At 35.3% G+C, this 20,059-nt stretch overlaps 1 protein-coding gene across 4 annotated transcripts in view; it reads right to left on the bottom strand.

Moving 5' to 3' along the window:
- The window catches only part of LOC106663479, a 219,479-nt gene that overhangs the window by 126,245 nt on the left and 73,175 nt on the right, over positions 1-20,059 (bottom strand). For all 4 annotated transcript variants that reach the window (XM_024229694.1, XM_024229695.1, XM_024229697.1 and 1 more), the window contains exons 3-5: positions 10,400-10,467; positions 2,417-2,697; positions 1,960-2,357 (exon numbers count right to left, since the gene is read on the bottom strand). In XM_024229694.1, coding sequence (XP_024085462.1) covers positions 1,960-2,357; positions 2,417-2,697; positions 10,400-10,467 — 747 coding nt within the window. The remainder of the gene's footprint in view (positions 1-1,959; positions 2,358-2,416; positions 2,698-10,399; positions 10,468-20,059) is intronic.

The raw sequence follows: 20,059 nt of genomic DNA, 5'->3' as shown, positions 1-20,059 counted from the left end.
CACTGACTTTTTTATCTCAACTAAAAACTTTAGTTAATTGAATGATATTAATTGGTCAAGCGGACCACGAAAAATAGTATATTCACATCTGTAATAAAAAATGATGTCACATGCTATTTTTAATCCATATAAAAAAAGACTGCCTATAGACAACCGTTTTTAGAGTGATGTATTTCCAATTTCTTATATATTCCTTTATTTTCCTGACCTGTGTCGTCCTTGCCTGGCTGGAAAGGCGCAGGGAGAAGCCTGTAATCGTCGACCTGTCGCGGATCAAAAAAGAGTGTTCAGGGGCAAAAAGGGATTTGCCGGATGTGGTGAGAAAACGGGTCAAAGAAGAGTGCCGAGGGCATCTTTTGAAAATCATCCAGCTCAGGGACGTGTTGAAGGCGATCGGCCCTTACGCCTGGAAAGCGGGCGGACTCGAATTGGTCGAGGAAACACTTGAAAATTACATAGTCAAAGAAAACGGAGAACTCAACATCTCAGTGAATGAGATCAATAAATATTATTAAAAAGAAAATTGATATTTCCATTTTAACACAATTTCCGTAAACATATATTCACCGTTTAGCTAATGAAATAACGCGAAACTAAATTTTCAAACTAACTAAACACACGTTTTATGTACAATAAAAGCTATTCTGTATTAGTATTTTTAAATTGCTCCAAATGCCAGTGCTATATAGATTTATCATTTTTAAAAGCTTCAATTTAACGACGAATCACTAACAACAGAAAACAAATCTCTTTGGGCGGCAAATATTTAAGAAACGTACTGTGATCACCTGTACCTGAAAAATTAAAAAAGGAGGATTTTATTGGTTTTTTTAAACTTATATGAGGTAACCTTTCTCGACCACGTTTTTTAATTTTTATTTTTACTGTAATTTTAGCTATAATTTTTAATTATTAATGTATTCAATTTAAATTAATGTTTAGATGCTGAGCCCCAAAAAACATAATGTACTTCTGTGCCCAAAACACCATGTTGTTCAATTTCCTATTAAGGTTTTAAAGTAAGATATTCAATTATTGTTGTAATTATTGTTTTTTCATGTTTTAATTTTAGTTTTAAGCCCTGAAGATGACAGTATAAAACTGTCGAAAGCTCGGCGAAAACCGTAAGGAAGTTTTCTCTGTTTTGACCTCTTCCGAAGATCCTCTGAAAAGACTTCTCATATTTCCAATCTTCAAAAAGTATCCGATAATTTTTTTTTAACTATTTAAGAAAACTGCCGCTAAATATTGCTATTAAGTCTCAATAATATATCATACTATGAACTCTTTTTTTTTTTAACTTTTTTTTTTTTTTTATTGGCCTTATGATCTTGCATATTAGCCATAGTACGAATTCTTTGTGTGTTCAAATTGGGGGTTATCGGGAAAAAAGGGCCAGAGGCGACGGTGGGAATCGAACCCACGACCGCGGCGTGAGAGTCTCTCATGCTAACCACTCGGCTACCGCGGTCCCCCGCCTATGAACTCATATTATTTTTATTTTTAAATTAAGACACTATATCCAAAAATTTTAAGTCTTTTCATGCGTCGTTCTTAATTTTTAAGCAAATATTATTATTAATTTATGATTTGAAGGACGAATTTATTGCCCTTAGAAAAGCCAAAAGAAAACAATGGTTATATACTACGAGAAAAGAACTCGTGTTTTACTGTAAGACGAAGGCACACTCTTGGTAAAGCTTTTAGTTAAACATTTTTATCTATCACTGGAAACAGCTGAGAGAACTTAAAAGAGAAAGTAGATTTCCTGGTAGAAAAGTCACTTAAGCAATCCCAGTTCACTTGTACATTTCAAGCCCCTTGTCGGAGAAGTGCTATTCGGTTGTCAACGATAAAAGTACTTGTGCCAATGTAGAGAAATTATTTTTTAACAACTTGACAATAGATTTTTAACTGCATTTTTATATACAAATTTTTTAGGTATGTTAAACTAATTACCTTATTGAAATGGAGGGATAGGCGACAAGTCCGTCCTTGGCTTGAACTCTCAGAGTGACCGAGTTCCCATTGGATAAAAGCTGCATCTCTCTGTACGCTGAGGTCTGAGACGTGCTACCGGACGTATCGGGCGCTGGGTAGCAGTGAGACCACTGAGCGGACCCATCTACGATGAACAACTCGACGCCGTTGCATTCTTCTTTTTTAGATGAGACTGGGGAAAGAAGCTGTTCTGGCTGTTCGAGGCTAGCAACTCCTAAAGATATAGATGCTTTGTAGCCATATGGTAGATGAAGGCGGTAGTTGCACGACAGAGACGACGTAGGCGATAGATCCAAGCTGCCGTTCCTGGATGTCAAAGTCACGTTGTAACAGTGATCCACACACCGCCATGATATCTAATAAAATCAATGTTGTAAATAAAGATAAAAACAAAAATTAAGTTTAACAATAATACCTCGAATACTGTAACGCCCTCGACGAGTATCACGGAAAGCCCATCGGGAAAATGGGCAACTCGGTCGATTTCCTTAATCTCTTGCAGTTTTCCGCAGATACGACCGTGGTCGCCAAGTACGAGCCCTCCTTTCGAACAGGCCACGTTCAGCTTTACAAGCCTGATCACTATGCCCTTTCGGTTGTTGAACAGGCTCGACGACATGCGGAGGAGACAGGGGCCCGGCAGGTCCGAAGAACTCAAATTCCCAGACGAAAGTGGCCTCAGCGTGAGATTGCAGACTGAAATATATACAGATCGTAATTTAAAAAAAAACTAAAAAAAACAAAGGCAAACCCCCTATCAGGTTAAACCAAACTTTCACTAGTTAAATATTTGAATAAACTTCCCATCCCTACCTATCGGGTTTGCCGAAGGATTTAGGGCGGATCCGTTGATTTATCCGGCGAGGCAAATTATCCGAAAAACAAACAGATGTCTCCTGTATAAAGTGAAGATGAACTTTGTTGGCGTATTTAAATGTATAATCCGAATTTTTGGTAAACAAATAACTTATTACATTTTGTTTCTAGAATACGACAAAACTAATATATTTATGTACTCATTGAATTGAATAAACTGTATTCTTATATTTATAGAAGTCCTTAGCCAAACGTAAATAACTGAATTATTAATTAAATTAAGCTCTACGACAGCATAAAAATTATGAAAATTCATTTTCGCGAGATTTATTTAAATTTTCTTATGTCATAAATATTTAAGTTATTCTCAAAAAAACTATGCACGTTTAACTGTTCAATCGTATATTTAACTCATTAATTCACGACTAAATTGTTCATTTCTCAAACAGAGTATTTTAAACAAAAAAATAAATAAAACTCATTTTATATTATTGCGATTAACTATTCAAAAAAAGTACGCGCACAACCACGCACGCAACGCATATGCACACAGACCCACGCACTTACAGAGAGAGAGAGAGAGAGAGAGGGGGGGAGAGAGAGGAGAGAGAGAGAGAGAGAGGAGAGAGAGAGAGAGAGNTATTAAGGCCAAATTGATGAAGGGGAAAGCGGTTAACGAAGAGGCTTCAATTACATTTGTCATCCCCCAAAACAGGACAGAGCAAACCCGGAAAAATACTCTCTTGCGTCTCCCTCCCTCTCGCTCTCTCACTCACTCTCTCTCTCCTTGAATCACTTTTCTGTTTTTTCTCACATTCTGTGTATATTTATTTGGTACCAGTTTTCCTTTCTATCAACCTTCACAATCGTTTACTCCCACTCTAATTCTTTCCCAGTTTATCAGTACATTTGTTTATCTATTTTGTATTTCATTAATCTGTTTACAAATTATTATATATAAATAAAAGATTTTATTTTCAGTAAACAAGTTATTTTGTATGTTTATGAACAGAAATAAAAAAAAAAAAGACACTTTTTGCACTTTGGTTGTAACTAAAAGGAAAAGAATACCAGAACACCGTGAGAAACCTGATTATATATACAGGAAGACTATTTATTAGCTTCATCCTGATTTATTTAAAACATATTAAACTATGAAAAAAAAAATTTAAATTATTTTCCGAAAGGCTCTACTTTTGAAAATTACAATATTACATTGCAATTACATTAAAAACATTAAACATTTTTTTCTCGAATGGCACCCTACATACTCATTCTAAATCCAGCTGAAGCGCAAATTAAATATGACTTAAATTTTATAACGGATCAAGAAAAATGTTTTATCATAAATCACACGTTAAATCAGCTCCATTAAAATGTTTGAAAATCTTTGTTTAGAATAAATAATTAATGATTATTCGGAAATCGTGAGATGCGGTCTGGTGTGATGCAGGTTTCAGAAAAACATTTTCTTTATCGTGCCAACGTTCCGATCTTTATTGAGATCATCTTCAGGGCCTGGGATTTATATACAATGTTTAAATTTAAGAAAAAATGTAGGTTGTGGAAAAAAGTGAATTTATACAATGCAAAAAATATTTTTTATTTTCAATCAAAGTATTTATACTAACTCAAAGTGTTTGTTTTCTGCGTATACGCATATAAATGTATTGTATAAATTGTATAAATTCATTTTTTCCAATCCTGCATGTATTTGTTACATTTAAACAATGTTTATAAATCCCAGGCACTGAAGATGATCTCAATAAAGATCGAAACGTTGGCACGATAAAGAAAATGTTTTTCTGAAATCTACAGTCCGCATCTCACGATTCCGAATAATCATCGACTAACGGTCACTAATCACCGTACATAAATAATTAAAATAATTATTACGGTCCACTATGATCAATAAATACATGATTGGATTAATTTATTTATAATTTCGTCTATTTGTATAGTTTGATAAATATGTATTCAACAAAGCATATTTTCAATTAAACGTCCTAAAGTCATAGTGTATGGAGTAATAGTTTTATGTGATGTAATTTCTGTCATCCACAAGGGCTTAACGAGAACCACTTTTCAAAACTTCTTTCAAACTATTTTCCATTAAAAAGCTATAGGATTCGAACTCAGAACCTCTAGCGTAGCAAATACGAGACGGACACCCTAATCACTCGGCCACCAAGGTCCCCAATATTTTAACGATCGATTAGATAAGTTGTTAGTTGAAAATTTAAAAAAAAATTTACAGTTGAAAATAATCCGCACTCACAAGTGATATTTAAGCATAAAATAGTAGTGTGCATATTTCTGAAAATTATAAGAATAAGAAGTATCTCTAGGGGGTCGTATAAACAGTTCAGTTACGTCAAAAATGCCTGACCCCCTTTCTCAAAAAAGTCTGATTATTACATTCTATAGAGTTATTACTGAACATTATGCACCAGTTTTTTAAATTATTTAAACTTGTTTGAACTGTGAGGAAGATTAATTCAAATAATGAGTTTTATTACATGCTAAATTATTTTTATATATATTATTCTGTTTTGGTCTTTGTATTATAATTTTAGTGTTTCTAAGTGGACAAAATTAAGTCAATATTTTGTTTATATATTTTGAAGAGTTTTTTTATTGTCAAAGCTTGATTAAAATCATATTAATGGTACATGCGAACCATTTGTTTCTACAAAATCAAGACAGTAATTTACATACATACTAACTCGATTATTTTCTTTTAGATAAATTTATCTTCAATTTTGTCAAATGGAAAAAACTGATTAATTATTTTAAATCTCACCTTTCGCTTAACGAATGTAATGAAATATCCACGGTTCACCTGGTCGAAAAGCTGCAAGAGCAATTTGTTTAATTGAATCAATTATTCATCGTCGAATTAGGAAGGGCAACATTGAACGGCGCTTTAGCGTGTAATGGAAACAGTGAGAATTGATATCGCGAATCGATCCTATTAAGATACGAAGTTAATATCCGGTGAAAATCGGAACCATCTCTCGCCGGTTCTAGCTGATGCCCAAAGTACCCGAAAGTTATTAGGCTAATTTTCCAAAGTAGATGCTTGTCCACGGTGTCAAAATTTCCATCTATTCTCTCGATAAAAAAAAATTATTTTTTAACAAAAGTAAAGTATATATCAGAGAGAGAGAAAGAGAGAGAGTGAGAGAGAGAGAGAGAGAGATGGAGAGAGAGAGAGAGAGAGAGAGAGAGAGAATAATAAATACGATTATGGCACGATCTCTGACTATGGAGCACATATGAAAAACCTTTTATAATTGCTAAACGAGTATTTATTTTTTTTCTGATTTTTATTTCACGAAGGAACACGTTAGGGCTCAGATCTATATTAATTTAATAATGGATAGACATTCAAAACGGCTAGCAAAAGGGTTTTGATTAACGGTTTATCGTCTAACAGAATTTTTTTTTATGAGAGAGAGAGAGAGAGAGTGAGAGAGAGAGGGGGAGAGGGAGTGAGAGTGATGGAGAGGGAGGGGTAGTGAGGGTTGAAGGAGGGGGAGGGGAAAGGGTGTTGGAGGGAGAGGAAGAAGGAGAGAGAGTGAGAGGGAGTGGTAGTGGGAGAGAGAGGGAGGGAGAGGGAGATAGATGGAGAGGGATGAGGGAGAGAGAGAGTGTGATGGAGTGGTGAAAGAGGGGGAGAGGGATGATGGAGGGGCGAAGAAGGGGAATTGTAGGAGAGAAGGTTAGAGGGGAGTGAGAAGGAGGGGTAGAGGGGGAGGGAGAAAGTGAGAGAGAGAGAGGGCGAGGGGGAGGGACGGAGAGGGAGAGCGTGAGAGGGTGAGAGGGTGAGGGAGGGAGTGAGAGGGACAGGGAGTGAGAGGGAGAGAGAGAGAGGGAGTGAGAGAGAGAGAGAGAGAGAAAGAAAGAATAACATAACATAAATAAGAACATAGACGCACATAATATGAGCAAGAATTGTCGTCCAACGCCCAGTATTTTTTTGTTTGGTTATTTCACCCTAAGACGTTTCTTATTTCAGCAAGTTGTTGACTCAAGTGGCTCCTACATTTAGGTTTGCCCTCTAATGATTTTCTTACACTCGTTTGAGTGCGTTTCCTTTTGGACACTTACTCTTTATGATAAACATTCTCTACAAGAGACTTGGAGCGAGAGTATCCAATTAAAAAACACTTAACGTAATTCTTATGATTTTTCGACTAACCAATATTATACAGCAGTTTCCAAGGGGGATAATACACACATTTCAATTTATGATTCTATTTTTATGACCAAAAAGAAATATAAGACTGAGTTAAAAAGAACATTGGCGATTTCAGCATAATCTTTAAAAACTATTGGTGATTGTAAACTTCCTAATTATTAGTTCACCATTACGCAATTTTTGCTGATATAATATCTATTTGTACAATCGGGATTTATTTTCTCTTATTATTTCTAAGAATAATTGTCGGAAGATTGCATCACAGTTGGAAAATGAAAATTGTTACGAAAAGCTGTTATCGTGGCGCTAGACGCATTTTGCCCTTTTCGTTTATTCCCACTCAGCAAAGTTTATTTCAGTCCTTTCAACGATTGTCAAAATAATTCCATTTGACGAAAATGTCATACACAAAACAAATACAGCAAAAAAACAGGACGAAAAAATGAAAAGCGGTTACAAAGAACGTAAGTGATTTTTAGAGAAAATGACATAAGCCAAAGTACGCAACACGCCTCAAAGAAAACCATTACACGTACAAAAATGTCAAACTTGAGAATAAACAAACGTAGAAGGTTTAATACTAAACAACGATAAGAAAAACGCAATTTACACTCTAAGTCATCTATATTGTTTAAAATATTATACTCAGCTAAAAAGAAAAAGGGCGGAAGATCTTAAAGACTTCCGGTTGGTCTAATAAAAACAATTATGTCTAATCCATCAAAATCACCGACTGACAAAAAATTCGCCGACACACGCACTCATCTAATCAGGACTTAAAAAAAATTTTCGGGTTCACGAAAATTAGACAGAGCCAACAGTGATAGATAACGAAATGCCGAAACAAAACTGATAGGCCAGCATGGCGAGTCAAAACTGGTTATTATCGGCCAGATTGAAAGATACTTTAAATTCTGTTCTGGGATGAACTGCTTTTGTGAAAATCAAGGGTGACAAATAGTAATTTAAAAAAAAATTTTTTTACCAATATTAGTAAGAGAGAAAATCAGATAATGCAATGAATTTGTTGGGTGAGCAAGGAAAAGAGGGGCGACATCGGATTTGAACCCACTACTGCGATGTCTACGAGCCGAAAATCTATCCCGCTGAACACTCGGCAACGGCATCCCCACTAGTAAGTTTTTTTATCCAATATTAGTCAGAGTAAAGATATAAAATTCAATCAATTAATTGTAATTTTCGGCAAAGGGAATGTGAAAAAAAGACAGGCGCGACGGTAAAAATTGCACATGACTGAGGGATCTACAAGACGGGAGCCTGACCTCTCAGTTACCGGTTCTCTAAGAGTAGTTTTTTTTCAATATTAACCAGAGAGAAAATCAGAGAATGGAATGAATTATTAGTATTTTTTGAGGAAGGGGAGCGTGAAAAAAGACCAGTGGCGGAGAAATTGAACCCACGACTATCTGGCTGACCTCTCGGCTACCGCGTCAAATCTAGTAAGTTTTCACCCTTGTATTCTAGATTCGTTGTGCGTTTTATGTCAGAAGTGTTTCAATATTTAGTTATTTTCTGTTAGTTCCTACCTTCCTATTTGGTCTGGAAAGTTTTGTTAGGCTTAACCTTATATAAATACATTCACTAATTTCGTGGTCCGCTTGACCAATTAATATCTTTCAATTAATTAAGATTTTTAGTTGAGATAAAAAGTCAATGGCACGAGCGGGATTCGAACCCACGATCTTCGGGTTGATACGCCGCTGCTCTACCACTTGAGCTATCGTGACCTCGATCCACTCGGACATCAACGTCCCATCTCAGCCGCACCTTTTGAATTTTCCCTCCTTTTTGCCATTTTTCAAATGTCGTGTAATCGAATTGGATTCACGACGACAAATGAAATAGCCACGGAAAGCTTTAGTGAAGTATACTTCATTTCAAATCACGGTTTTTAGTTGAGATAAAAAAGATAGTGGATCAAGGTCACGATAGCTCAAGTGGTAGAGCAGCGGCGTATCAAGCCGAAGATCGTGGGTTCGAATCCCGCTCGTGCCATTGACTTTTTTATCTCAACTAAAAACCTTGAATAATTGTAATATATTAATTGGTCAAGCGGACCACGAAATTAGTGAATTTAATTATTTGAAATGAAGTATACTTCACTAAAGCTCTCCGTGGCCATTTCATTGTTCATTACTGAAAACAACCTACAATAAATACCTGTAAATAATGAAAAATAAAATCCGACAAATATATTCAAAATTTCATGTGCTTGCGACAAATTTTATCATGAAATCTAAATCACCATTGCCACTATGAAATAACGAACTGTGTCACATTTATAAAACTTTTTTATCGGAAACGAAACCTTTCCCTGATTCTACCGGATTTTTTGTTTTTAATAGCTTCCCATTCAGTTATGTTCAAAACTAACGGAAAACGCTGAAAGTAAGAAAATTCATTAAGATATAAAAGAAGAAAATTTACTTATGGGATAAAGATAAATGGAAAGTGGAAGAAAGCCCAGAAATGTTTTGCTAGTTCTGTTCACAACTAACTGAAAAACTTCAAATAATTAAGGTTTTTAGTTGAGATAAAAAATCAGTGTCACGAGCGGTATTCGAACGAACGACCTTCGGCTAAATACGCGTCTGCTCTACCACTTCAGCTATCGTGACTTCGATCCACTCGGCCACTAGATCACACGACATTTGAAAAATTGCAAAAAGGAGGGAAAATTCAAAAGGTGGGGTTGAGATGGGAAGTTAGTGTCTCAGTGGATCGAGGTCACGATAGCTCAAGTAGTAGAGTAGCGGCGTATCAAGCCGAAGATCGTGGGTTCGAATCCCGCTCGTGCCATTGACTTTTTTATCTCAACTAAAAACCTTGATTAATTGTAACTTATATAAATAGAACGTGATTGAGTCTCTGTATTCTTGAGTAGGGGTAAGCTGATTTATTTCAGAGATTGTAGTAGACATAAGTAAACCGTAAATCACAAAACATTTCGAATAGATCTGCGCCAGCGCAAAAAAATACAGTTTTTATTGAATCGACTCATCGATGAGGTGACATGTCCTGTAACATTTCACCTCCGGATGGGCTGTAGATCAAAGAGACAATAGTGCGACCTTAACACTGCCGGCATTTCGCTCCACCCCACAACACAAAATCAACACGATTCGCTTCATGAATCGTGTACGCATATTACGCCATGAACTTAATTAATACACTTCTAATTACATAGACAGGTGTATAATGAAATATGATCAGTGCTCAACTGGTTGTGTTTGATTAATGTGCCTTACGATTTGTATGATAAAGCGAAATTAGTACAAGACATATTATTTCATAAAAGTAATTATTAAATAAATAGATACAACAATTAACTATTCAATTTATTTCATTAATAATTACCTTGGGCTATTTCATAGTTGACTGGCAGCACCAAAGGCACGTTGTCGTCCACTAATCTATACCTCAATCTGAAACAAAAAAATACATTTATTACTACTGCATTTAATTCCTTAAATGGTAAAAAGGAGGGAAAATTAAAAAGTTGAGGTTGAGATGGGAAGTTAGTGTCCGGGTGGATCGAAGTCACGATAGCTCAAGTGGTAGAGTAGCGGTGTATCAAGTGGAAGTTCGTGGGTTCGAATCCCTCTCGTGACACTGACTTTTTTATCTCAACTAAAAAACCATATTTAATATCTATGCACATGTGAATTATGTATTTATGAGAACGTAGCACCTGTGACTGCAAAACACTAATTTTGATTTTGTTGCTCCACTCGAGGTAAAGGAAAAAGCGTATGGAATTGTTAAAATTAAAAAGGTGGGGTTGAGATGGGAAGTTAGTGCCCGGGTGGATCGAAGTCACGATAGCTCAAGTGGTAGAGTAGCGGCGTATCATGCCGAAGGTCGTGGGTTCGAATCCCGCTCGTGACACTGACTTTTTTATCTCGACTAAAAACCTTAATTAATTGAACTTTATTTAATGATGCGGAGACTTCTAAATTTAATTTATAATCAGAACAATTAAAATGTTAATTATAATTGATGTAATATATCATAAAAATGCTATATTTGATAAAAGCCATGTGTTACATCATATGGATCACCATATAAAATAATATCATGTTCCAGGTGGCCTTAATTACCATAACTTAGAGGGTTAGGGCAATTAACTCCATAAAATACGATCAAAATAATAGCCAGAGGATCTTTGAACCTCTGACTCCTGACTCGAGATCCCATGGAGAGAAGTAGACAGAAGCAGTGATTAGGGTTAAATCGAGAGTCTTCCTGGACATTTTTTATTTTTCATTTTGTTTGAAATCACAAATTTTATTGTTGAGATTATATTTAAAAGTTGTCCGTTCTACGGCAGACCGTGATAAACCATTGCCCAATGTACATTGTCTTACCTTGTAGTGATTTTGAACAAGATTATTTTTATTTGCTGATTTAATAAAGTAAATTTATCATTTATTTATCATTTATCAAATACGGGAGTAAAAAGGTCGAATTGCCAGTAGTATCTCAGAAACTGGATTTTGCGCAGTACAATAGAGACAGCCAGCAGTGCAATCATGAGGAAGGAATAATAACAAAACCAGGGATATCTCCCTCAAAGAGGAAGAGCGGTCTTACACGAGAAAACGCTTTCAATATGGTTTATTGCTCAGTGAAGCCCTTCATGCTGGAAGGAAAGTTTGAGCAGGTTGTAGGTCTGGAAGGCGGTCATGTCTGTTCTTGTTCCTCTGAACTTTGACTCCATATCTATTGACTTTGTCACTGTACCAGATTCTCGGGTTCTGTATCTGATTCTAACTCAACTGACACTGACTCACGTTCACTCATCTGACTCCACCTTTGAGGAATTTGACATTGCCTGACTCAAGGTCACTGCATCTGTCTCCACACTGACCCACGTGTCTGCTTCTGGGTCGTTCTTAAATTTCTGACCCAAAGTCATAGTATCTGAGTCCACTGTGCTTCCTCCATGCTCCAGTTCATTTCATATGACATTGACTGTTCACGGACTCTAACTCCATCTCAACTGATTTTGGCTGTCCCGGATTCACGGAACGGCAGAGTTACGATTGCAAAACCTTGGCAAATGTGAACGTCAGGTTCATAACCTACTGATAGCAGATATACCAGATAACAAGACCTCGTTTTTGTGCTGATAGTGTCCTTCCCAAGCATTTACTGATTAGGCCTTGGGTGCAGTGCTACAATATGCACAGACGAGTAAAATAAAAGCGATGCGGTGTTTGAGATTTAAAGTACAGATAAGATCACTTCCAACTAAATAAACAACTGTCCATCAAGCAACACCACAGAAATAAGCATTAAAGTAAGAAATGAAAAAGGGTCATAACCTATTAGAACCAGGTCATTACAAAAGATAATGCCACCGGAAGAAAAATCAACAAAATCTTCCCGATAACAATTCTGCTGAAAATACAGAAACATACGTCGGTATAAATCGTGATATATCGGTATGGAGATATGGATAGAAAAACATTTTGAAGGAAGCATAAACACACATAAAGTCCAGAGGCGACGGTGGGGATCGAACCCACGACCGCGGGATCTACTAGCCGAGAGTCTGACGCCTTAACCACTCGACTACCTCGGCCCCCTGCTTTAACTTAAAGACAGTTGATGTTTCTTTCGTTGAATACATTAAAGAATACATTTATATTTCACTAAGTGAAGCCTGGTTAAACTTAAAAATGGTTTAGATACAACAAACAGAAATATAAATATGAAAATCTGTCAGAAGTAAGTTGAGTTGGAAGTAGAAGAATAGAATAAATAATGAAATTAAAATAGCGTTACAATTTATTGATAAAATATGTTGAATTATGTAATTTTTATAAGGATCAGTTTTAAAAAGATATAAAAAACATTTTACACTTAAACAGTTAGATAAAACAAAACTAATTGACTGACAAATAAACAGTAAATAAGATATGAAAACATCTTATATGAATTAGTTTCACCCAAACTAATTTTAATTTTTCCCCGTTCAACATTCCAATGCTGCGAATTGGCTGATTCCGGCCCGGCGATGTATAAGTGATGTGGCGGATCGGTTAATCCTGGACGGTTTTTATCAACTGCCAGCTTTGACCTTTGCTGTTGGGCCTTTGAATAGGCGTGAATTTGGGTCAGATAGGAGAACGAAACTAATAGTAAAAAGGCCTTTTCCAAACACAGAAAGCTTTAGACTATTACTAGATATTATCAAGCTCACCTGTAACTTGGGGGTAAACCAATTTCTCCTTTTGGGCTCTTCGTTCGACCAATATATTATCAAAATGTTTGAGAGTTAACAGAGTTATTTGTACGTTTACAAAAAATACGTAACTCACTCAGGCGAACATCAAGAAGTCATGTCAGCAAAATTTTATGTTTTTCCTTTTGGCTGTTTTCTTTGATATTTGACAAAGGTTGGAAGCGAAATTGGCTAGAAATAGATAGATATTTTATATCAATTATCTAACTGTTTATGTATTTCAATCAATCAATATATCTATCTTTGTTTTCCTTTTATCTATCTATATATTCATTTATCCATACAACAATCCATCCATCAATCCAGCCATCCACCTGTACATCCACCCATCTATTTATCTTTTTCTTTCTTTTTTAATGTTTTGTATTTAATTAAGATTCAACTCCCATCTCTAGCCGTGTCTGAGTTTTGTTTTTAAACCTCCATCGCAAATATAATCTAAATTCTTTCTATTCCTATTTCCACCATTATAAATTTTTGATAACGGCGGTATTTTAGAGTGCGGTAAGATTAACATTAATCTGCCCATAAATTCGTTCCAACCGTAAATGCCATGTGACCAGATCGATACCGACGTACCAGGGATTAGGGTGGGATTTAGGATTAACCATATAAAAATTTATTTTTAACGATCTCAGATAGCTTCTTGGATGATTATTTTCGTCTATTTACTGGAATTTATCATTATATCCTACTCAACTAATACAAGGGAAAAATTAGTTTCAGAGAATCAGAGGTTAAATTATTTTTTTTTAGCCAAGACATGATTAATTTAATTTCTCAAGTCGGACTTTTGTAAATATTGTAAGATGTCTATATTTTACTTTTTCTGTCTAATCATATAACTGTTATAATTTTAATGTACTGTAATACATTTAGTTATTATAGATTAGAAAATGACATTTTCTATTTTAACTGTCCAATCAAAATTTATCCAACTTTGCAGGAGTGTTCTCGATAGTTTTACCCAGACAGATGGAGGGTTTTATAAATCACACTGAAAGAATTATTAGGACCCTTTTGAGCAGAAGGGAAAATAACACCGTTTTTAAATTTTTGAGATTTTTTCTCGTTACGTGAAGTATTTTCAGAAAAATCCTATTCTATTGTATCTCCGTAGCTAATACTTGTTTACGGGAGTAAAATAACTCTCTCTTTCTCTCATGCCTATTGGAATATTCGAGAAATGTTCCCTTTTACTTCCAAAAATGTCATTTTTGAGAATGATCGATTTTTACAAAATCTAAGCACCAACGGATTGTCCATATTTACGTTCTCACTTCTAGAATGGTTCACTTGTTGCTAATGGTGTTCAACGCTTTGCTTTTGTGAATTGAAAGTGATTGTACTGTTTTAGTGATTTTATATGCTATTACAATAAAAATACGAATATTAATTAAGGTTTGTAATTGAGATAAAAAGTCAGTGTCACGAGCGGGATGCGAACCCACGACCTTCGGCTTGATACGCCGTTGCTCTACCACTTGAGCTATCGTGACTTCGATCCACTCAGGCACCAACTTTTCTTCTCAACCCCACCTTTTGAATTGTTCCTCCTTTTTGCCATGTTTCAAGGGAAGTTAGTGCCCTAGAGGATCGAAGTCACGATAGCTCAAGTGGTAGAGTAGCGGCGTATCAAGCCGAAGGTCGTAGGTTCATATTTCGTATTTCGTCTTATGTCCTCGACCTCCCCTTTATATGCAGATCGTCTCAATATCGAGTAGAAATCCAATAAAATAGAAAGAAAAATCATCGAAAAAGGATCATTTGAATATGTAGAGAGAGATAAACTGCGATAATAAATTCTGCAGTATGTTGGACAGTTAACCACATGTATGAAAAATACACATCGTTACTCAAAATGTATTACGATTATTGATACATTCAGTAGTTTTCGTGGTCCGCTTGACTAATTAATATCTTTCAATTACCTAAGGTTTTTAGTTGAGATAAAAAAGTCAGTGTCACGAGCGGGATTCGAACCCACGACCTTCGGCTAGATGCGCAGCTACTCTACCACTTGAGCTATTGTGACGTCGATCCGCTCGGACACTAACTTCCTATCTCAACCCCACCTTTTTGAATTTTCCCTCCTTTTTGATATTTTTCAAATTTTATCTCAACTAAAAACCTTAGTTAATTGACCGATTATTATTACATTAAATAATGCAGTTATACCTTATCAATTGCAGGATTTTTTCTCTGCTGGTTCCTATGAATCCACGACCATACTTTATTGAAGTATTTTATGCATTTTGGGGGTAATTAACAAAATCCCATTTTACATGACAATACTTCGGCTGATATTCCGAAATTGGAGATTGTGAAAAGACGTAATATGTTAGCCAGTTCTCAAATAGTTTTTTTTTAATTTTCGTTCTACATCTACTAGTTGTAGTTGTAAAAAACAAATAAAAATAAAGTGATAGAAAATTAATTAAGGTTTTTACTTGAGATAAAAAAGTCAGTGTTATCAGCGGGATTCGAACCCACGACCTTCGGCTAGATACACCGCTACTCTACTACTTGAGGTATCGTGACTTCGATCCTCTCGGACACCAACTTCCCATCTCAACCCCACGTTTCGAATTTTTCCTCCCTTTTGCCATTTCTGAAATGTCGTGTAATCCATTTGATTCTTGGCGACAAATGAAATGACCACGGAGAGCTTTAGTGAAAATATACTTCATTTTAACTTATTAAATTCATTCGTTTTCGTGACACTGACTTTTTTATCACAACTAAAACCCTTAATTAATTGAATGGTATTAATTGGTCAAGCGGACCACGAAAAATAGTGAATTTAATGAATTAAAATGGAGTATACTTCACTAATTCTTTCCCTGGCCATTTCATTTGTCGCCGAGAATCAAATAGATTACACGACATTTGAAAAATGGAAAAAAGGAGGGACAATTCAAAAGGAGGGGTTGAGATAGGAGGTTAGTTGTATTGTATAAAAATAAAATAAAAATACTTCTACTTGCCTGTATTGTGCGTCTTTAGTGTGAAAATGTCAGGACAATTGTGATAGTTTTATAAAAATAAAAACAGAAAATTGATTTGTTTTACCGTTCAAAACCATGTGCTCCTCTTAACTTCAATTTATTTAAACAGATATTGTATTCAAGAATACAAACGACGGAAAGCAAGTTAGCATTACCTAAAACAATGTTATCATAGCGAAGATTCCAGTTAGAGTAGATAATGATAACAATAATGTAAAATAATGATAGGGAAAAGAACCTTGAATATATTTTATGGCCACCATAAAACAAGTAATATATTTAAACCGTCCTTAAAATTTATTTGTTTTAAAAAAACGTAATGGGTATATACAGAATTAAAATATTAGAGGCAGTATACAGCGTATCACCTTAGTGATGTTATTTCTGATTGTGAAAAACTACTCAACCAAAAAAAAAAAACATGTAACACAATTTTTTATTTTAGCAATTTCTTAATCAAGTTCACATTTCCATTCCGCTGGAGAAAAAAGTATAAAATATTACTTACGACATTCGTTGAACTCATAGCAGTCGTGTTATTTAAATTGGTGAGTAAGGAAAAGCCGATAGATCTCAATCGACAAAATTAATTAATTTCACAATTTCCTGCTTTGCACCCATCTCGTGTACTTTTCTTTTAGTGAGATCTGATTCAGTTTAATTCAGCGTCTGAGAAATGGCCGTAGAATACTAACTTGTACCTGTACCCTTTTCCCTTGAAGAAAAATTTGTAATCTAGTAGTAGATATAAAGAATTCATAATTATAATCCATTTTAATTTAAAACTGTGGTTGACAAGATTTTATAAGTGTGTATGGCCGTTCTGTCCACCTCTCGTATTTGCCACGCTTGATATTCAGGGTTCGAATACTGTAAAAGTCGTGAAATTTTATTTGCTAATAATTATAAATAATTATTGAAAATTAGATAGTTCCAACCCTCATCAATATCATTATGCCCTCTGCAGGAAAAACTTACATCAGTTTACTTTACTTTTTATATGTCTAAAACAAAATTTAAAAGATTTTATTACAAAATTAGACGATATAATATAGAATAACTATGTTTAAATCTATTAATTTTAAAACTAACACAAGTAAATCATAAATATTAATTTTTATCTCAACTAAAAACCTTAATTAATTGCAAGATATTACTTGGTCGAGCGGACCACGAAACTAGTGAATTTAATAAGTTTAAAATGAAGAATACCTTCACTAAAGCTCACCGTGGCCATTTCATTTTCGCCGAGAATCAAATTAATTACACGACATTTGAAAAATGGCAAAAAGGAGGGAAAATTCAAAAGGTGGGGTTCAGATGGGAAGTTAGTGTCCGAGTGGATCGAAGTCACAATAGCTTAAGTGGTAGAGCAGCGACGTATCTAGCCGAAGATCGTGGGTTCGAAACCCGCTCGTGACACTGACTTTTTATTCTCAACTAAAAACGTTAATTAATTGAATGATATTAATTGGTCAAGCGGACCATTAAAACTAGTAAATTTAATAATTAAAAATGAAGTATACCTTCTCTTAAGCTCTCCGTGGCCATTTCATTTGTCGCCGAGAATCAAATAGATTACACGACATTCGAAAAATGGCAGAAAAGAGGGAAAATTCGAGAGGTGAGGTTGAGATGGGAAGTTAGTGTCCGAGCGGATCGAAGTCAAAATGGCTGAAGTGGTGGAGCAGCGGCGTATCAAGCCGAAGATCGTGGGTTCGAATCCCGCTCGTGACACTGACTTTTTTATCTTATTAACTTCTCATCGCAGCCCCACCTTTTGAATTTTCCCTCCTTTTTGCCATTTTTCAAATGTCGTGTAATCTATTTGATTCTCGGCGATAAATGAAATGGCCACGGAGAGCTTTAGTGAATTATTCTTCATTTTAATTCATTAAATTCACTATTTTTCGTGGTCCGCTTGACCAATTAATATCATTCTAATTAACTAAGGTTTATAGTTGAGATAAGGTGGGGTTGAGATGGGAAGTTAGTGTCCGAGTGGATCGAAGGTAACTCAAGTGGTAGAGTAGCGGCGTATCAAGCCGGAGGTCGTGGGTTCGAATCCCGCTCGTGCCATTGACTTTTTTATCTCAACTAAAAACCTTAATTAATTGTAAGATATTACTTTGTCAAGCGGACCACGAAACTAGTGAAATTAATTACAAAATTGAAAATACAAAAGATAAAACCAATCAAATCCAACAGATTGAAAATATTTTGTTACAAACATAGACGATATAATATAGAATAAATATATTTAGAACTATTATTTCTAAAATTAGCACAAGTACAACATAAATATTAACCATAAAATTGAAGAAAAAAACATACAATCAATCAACTTCAATATAAATGCCAAGTTAGTTCTGATTCAGTACAAAACAAAAACAAACAAAATGTAAAAAAAGAGAAAAATTACATTACCATCTTCAGCTATCCCTATAACATGTAGTAAGAGACTGGAGGGTTTCTGGTGAAGATTCGATGTCAGACCAGAGAATAATTAGGATTGACATGGAATCAGATAGGTTAGACCCTACACCATACAGAAACCTTCAAAACATTGACTAGGCAAGGTTCACTGAGATGGTACAACACAGGTTAAACCATGCAGCAGTGAAGAGAACACCAAAAAATTGCTATGAATTAGAATTTGCAGTTTCAGAAGGCACAAGATATATAATTGTTGCATATGGGCAAGCTGACCTGTAAAGGAACCCAAAAATAGAACCACACTGGTGGAACAAAGAACTGGGCAAATTAAGCACTGAAACTAAAAGAGCATTCAATGAAGCAAAAATAGCAAGCAATTGAGAGGATATATATATACAGTATCCGCAGGGCAAAGAGAGAATTCGCAAATTCTGTGGGAAAATGTTTTCAGTATCAACATATCGAAGATTACACAAAGCACTGGCAAAGGAGTAGACATAAACACTGCCCTAAAGAAAGCAGATGATAGCTATACAGAAGTATCAAAATAAAAAGCAATTCTTCTTCGAATTACACATTTTCCAGGCAGTTCTTTCAACACACCCCACATATGAGAGCACATAAACTTCTAATAGGAACAAAACCAAAATGGAGAAATAGCAAAACATAATGAATGACCATCTAATACTCGTGGCTCCAAGAGTCGACATGAACACAATGTTTAATTTTAATCAAAACTTCCAAATAAACTTAGGTACCGAAAAATAATGTGAACTGGAGGAAAACACCTCCTTTAAGAACAGCACCATCTATTGTTACACACATGGAGCAAGATCACTAGAAGGTAAAAGGTCCTGGAACCAAATACTCAGAACCTATGGTATACACCAGTATCTTAAAAGCTGAGGTCTTCACAATCGAGAGATGTAATCGATTCAACCAGAACAAAGCTCAAACATCATTAGTTTAAAGATGGTGCTGAATCAAATGAAACATATTAGATATGAGGAACAAAGTCAGTGTCTGCTGGGTCCCAGGACATGTGGGATTAGAAGGCAACGAGGAAGCGAACACCCTTGAAAAAAAGGGGCTATTATACTGCTAATATGACGTGCACTCATATCTGGCATAGGAAACCACACTATCAATGAGTGCTTCTGTCAAAAGGATCAAAATTAAATGAGGGACCAATGGAACTATCTCATTGGACACAAACAATCTAAGAAACTCCTTACAAATCCGGAAGGAAAGAAGTAATAGAATGTGTCAAAAGAAGCAGGAACAAACTTCGAATCCTAGCAGGATTCTTAATAGTAAAAACTA

Source organism: Cimex lectularius, unplaced genomic scaffold (genome assembly GCF_000648675.2).
Source record: "Cimex lectularius strain Harlan isolate CLEC.00 unplaced genomic scaffold, Clec_2.1 scaffold375, whole genome shotgun sequence".
Lineage (NCBI taxonomy): Eukaryota > Metazoa > Arthropoda > Insecta > Hemiptera > Cimicidae > Cimex > Cimex lectularius.
This window is presented reverse-complemented; position numbering and strand designations above follow the sequence as displayed.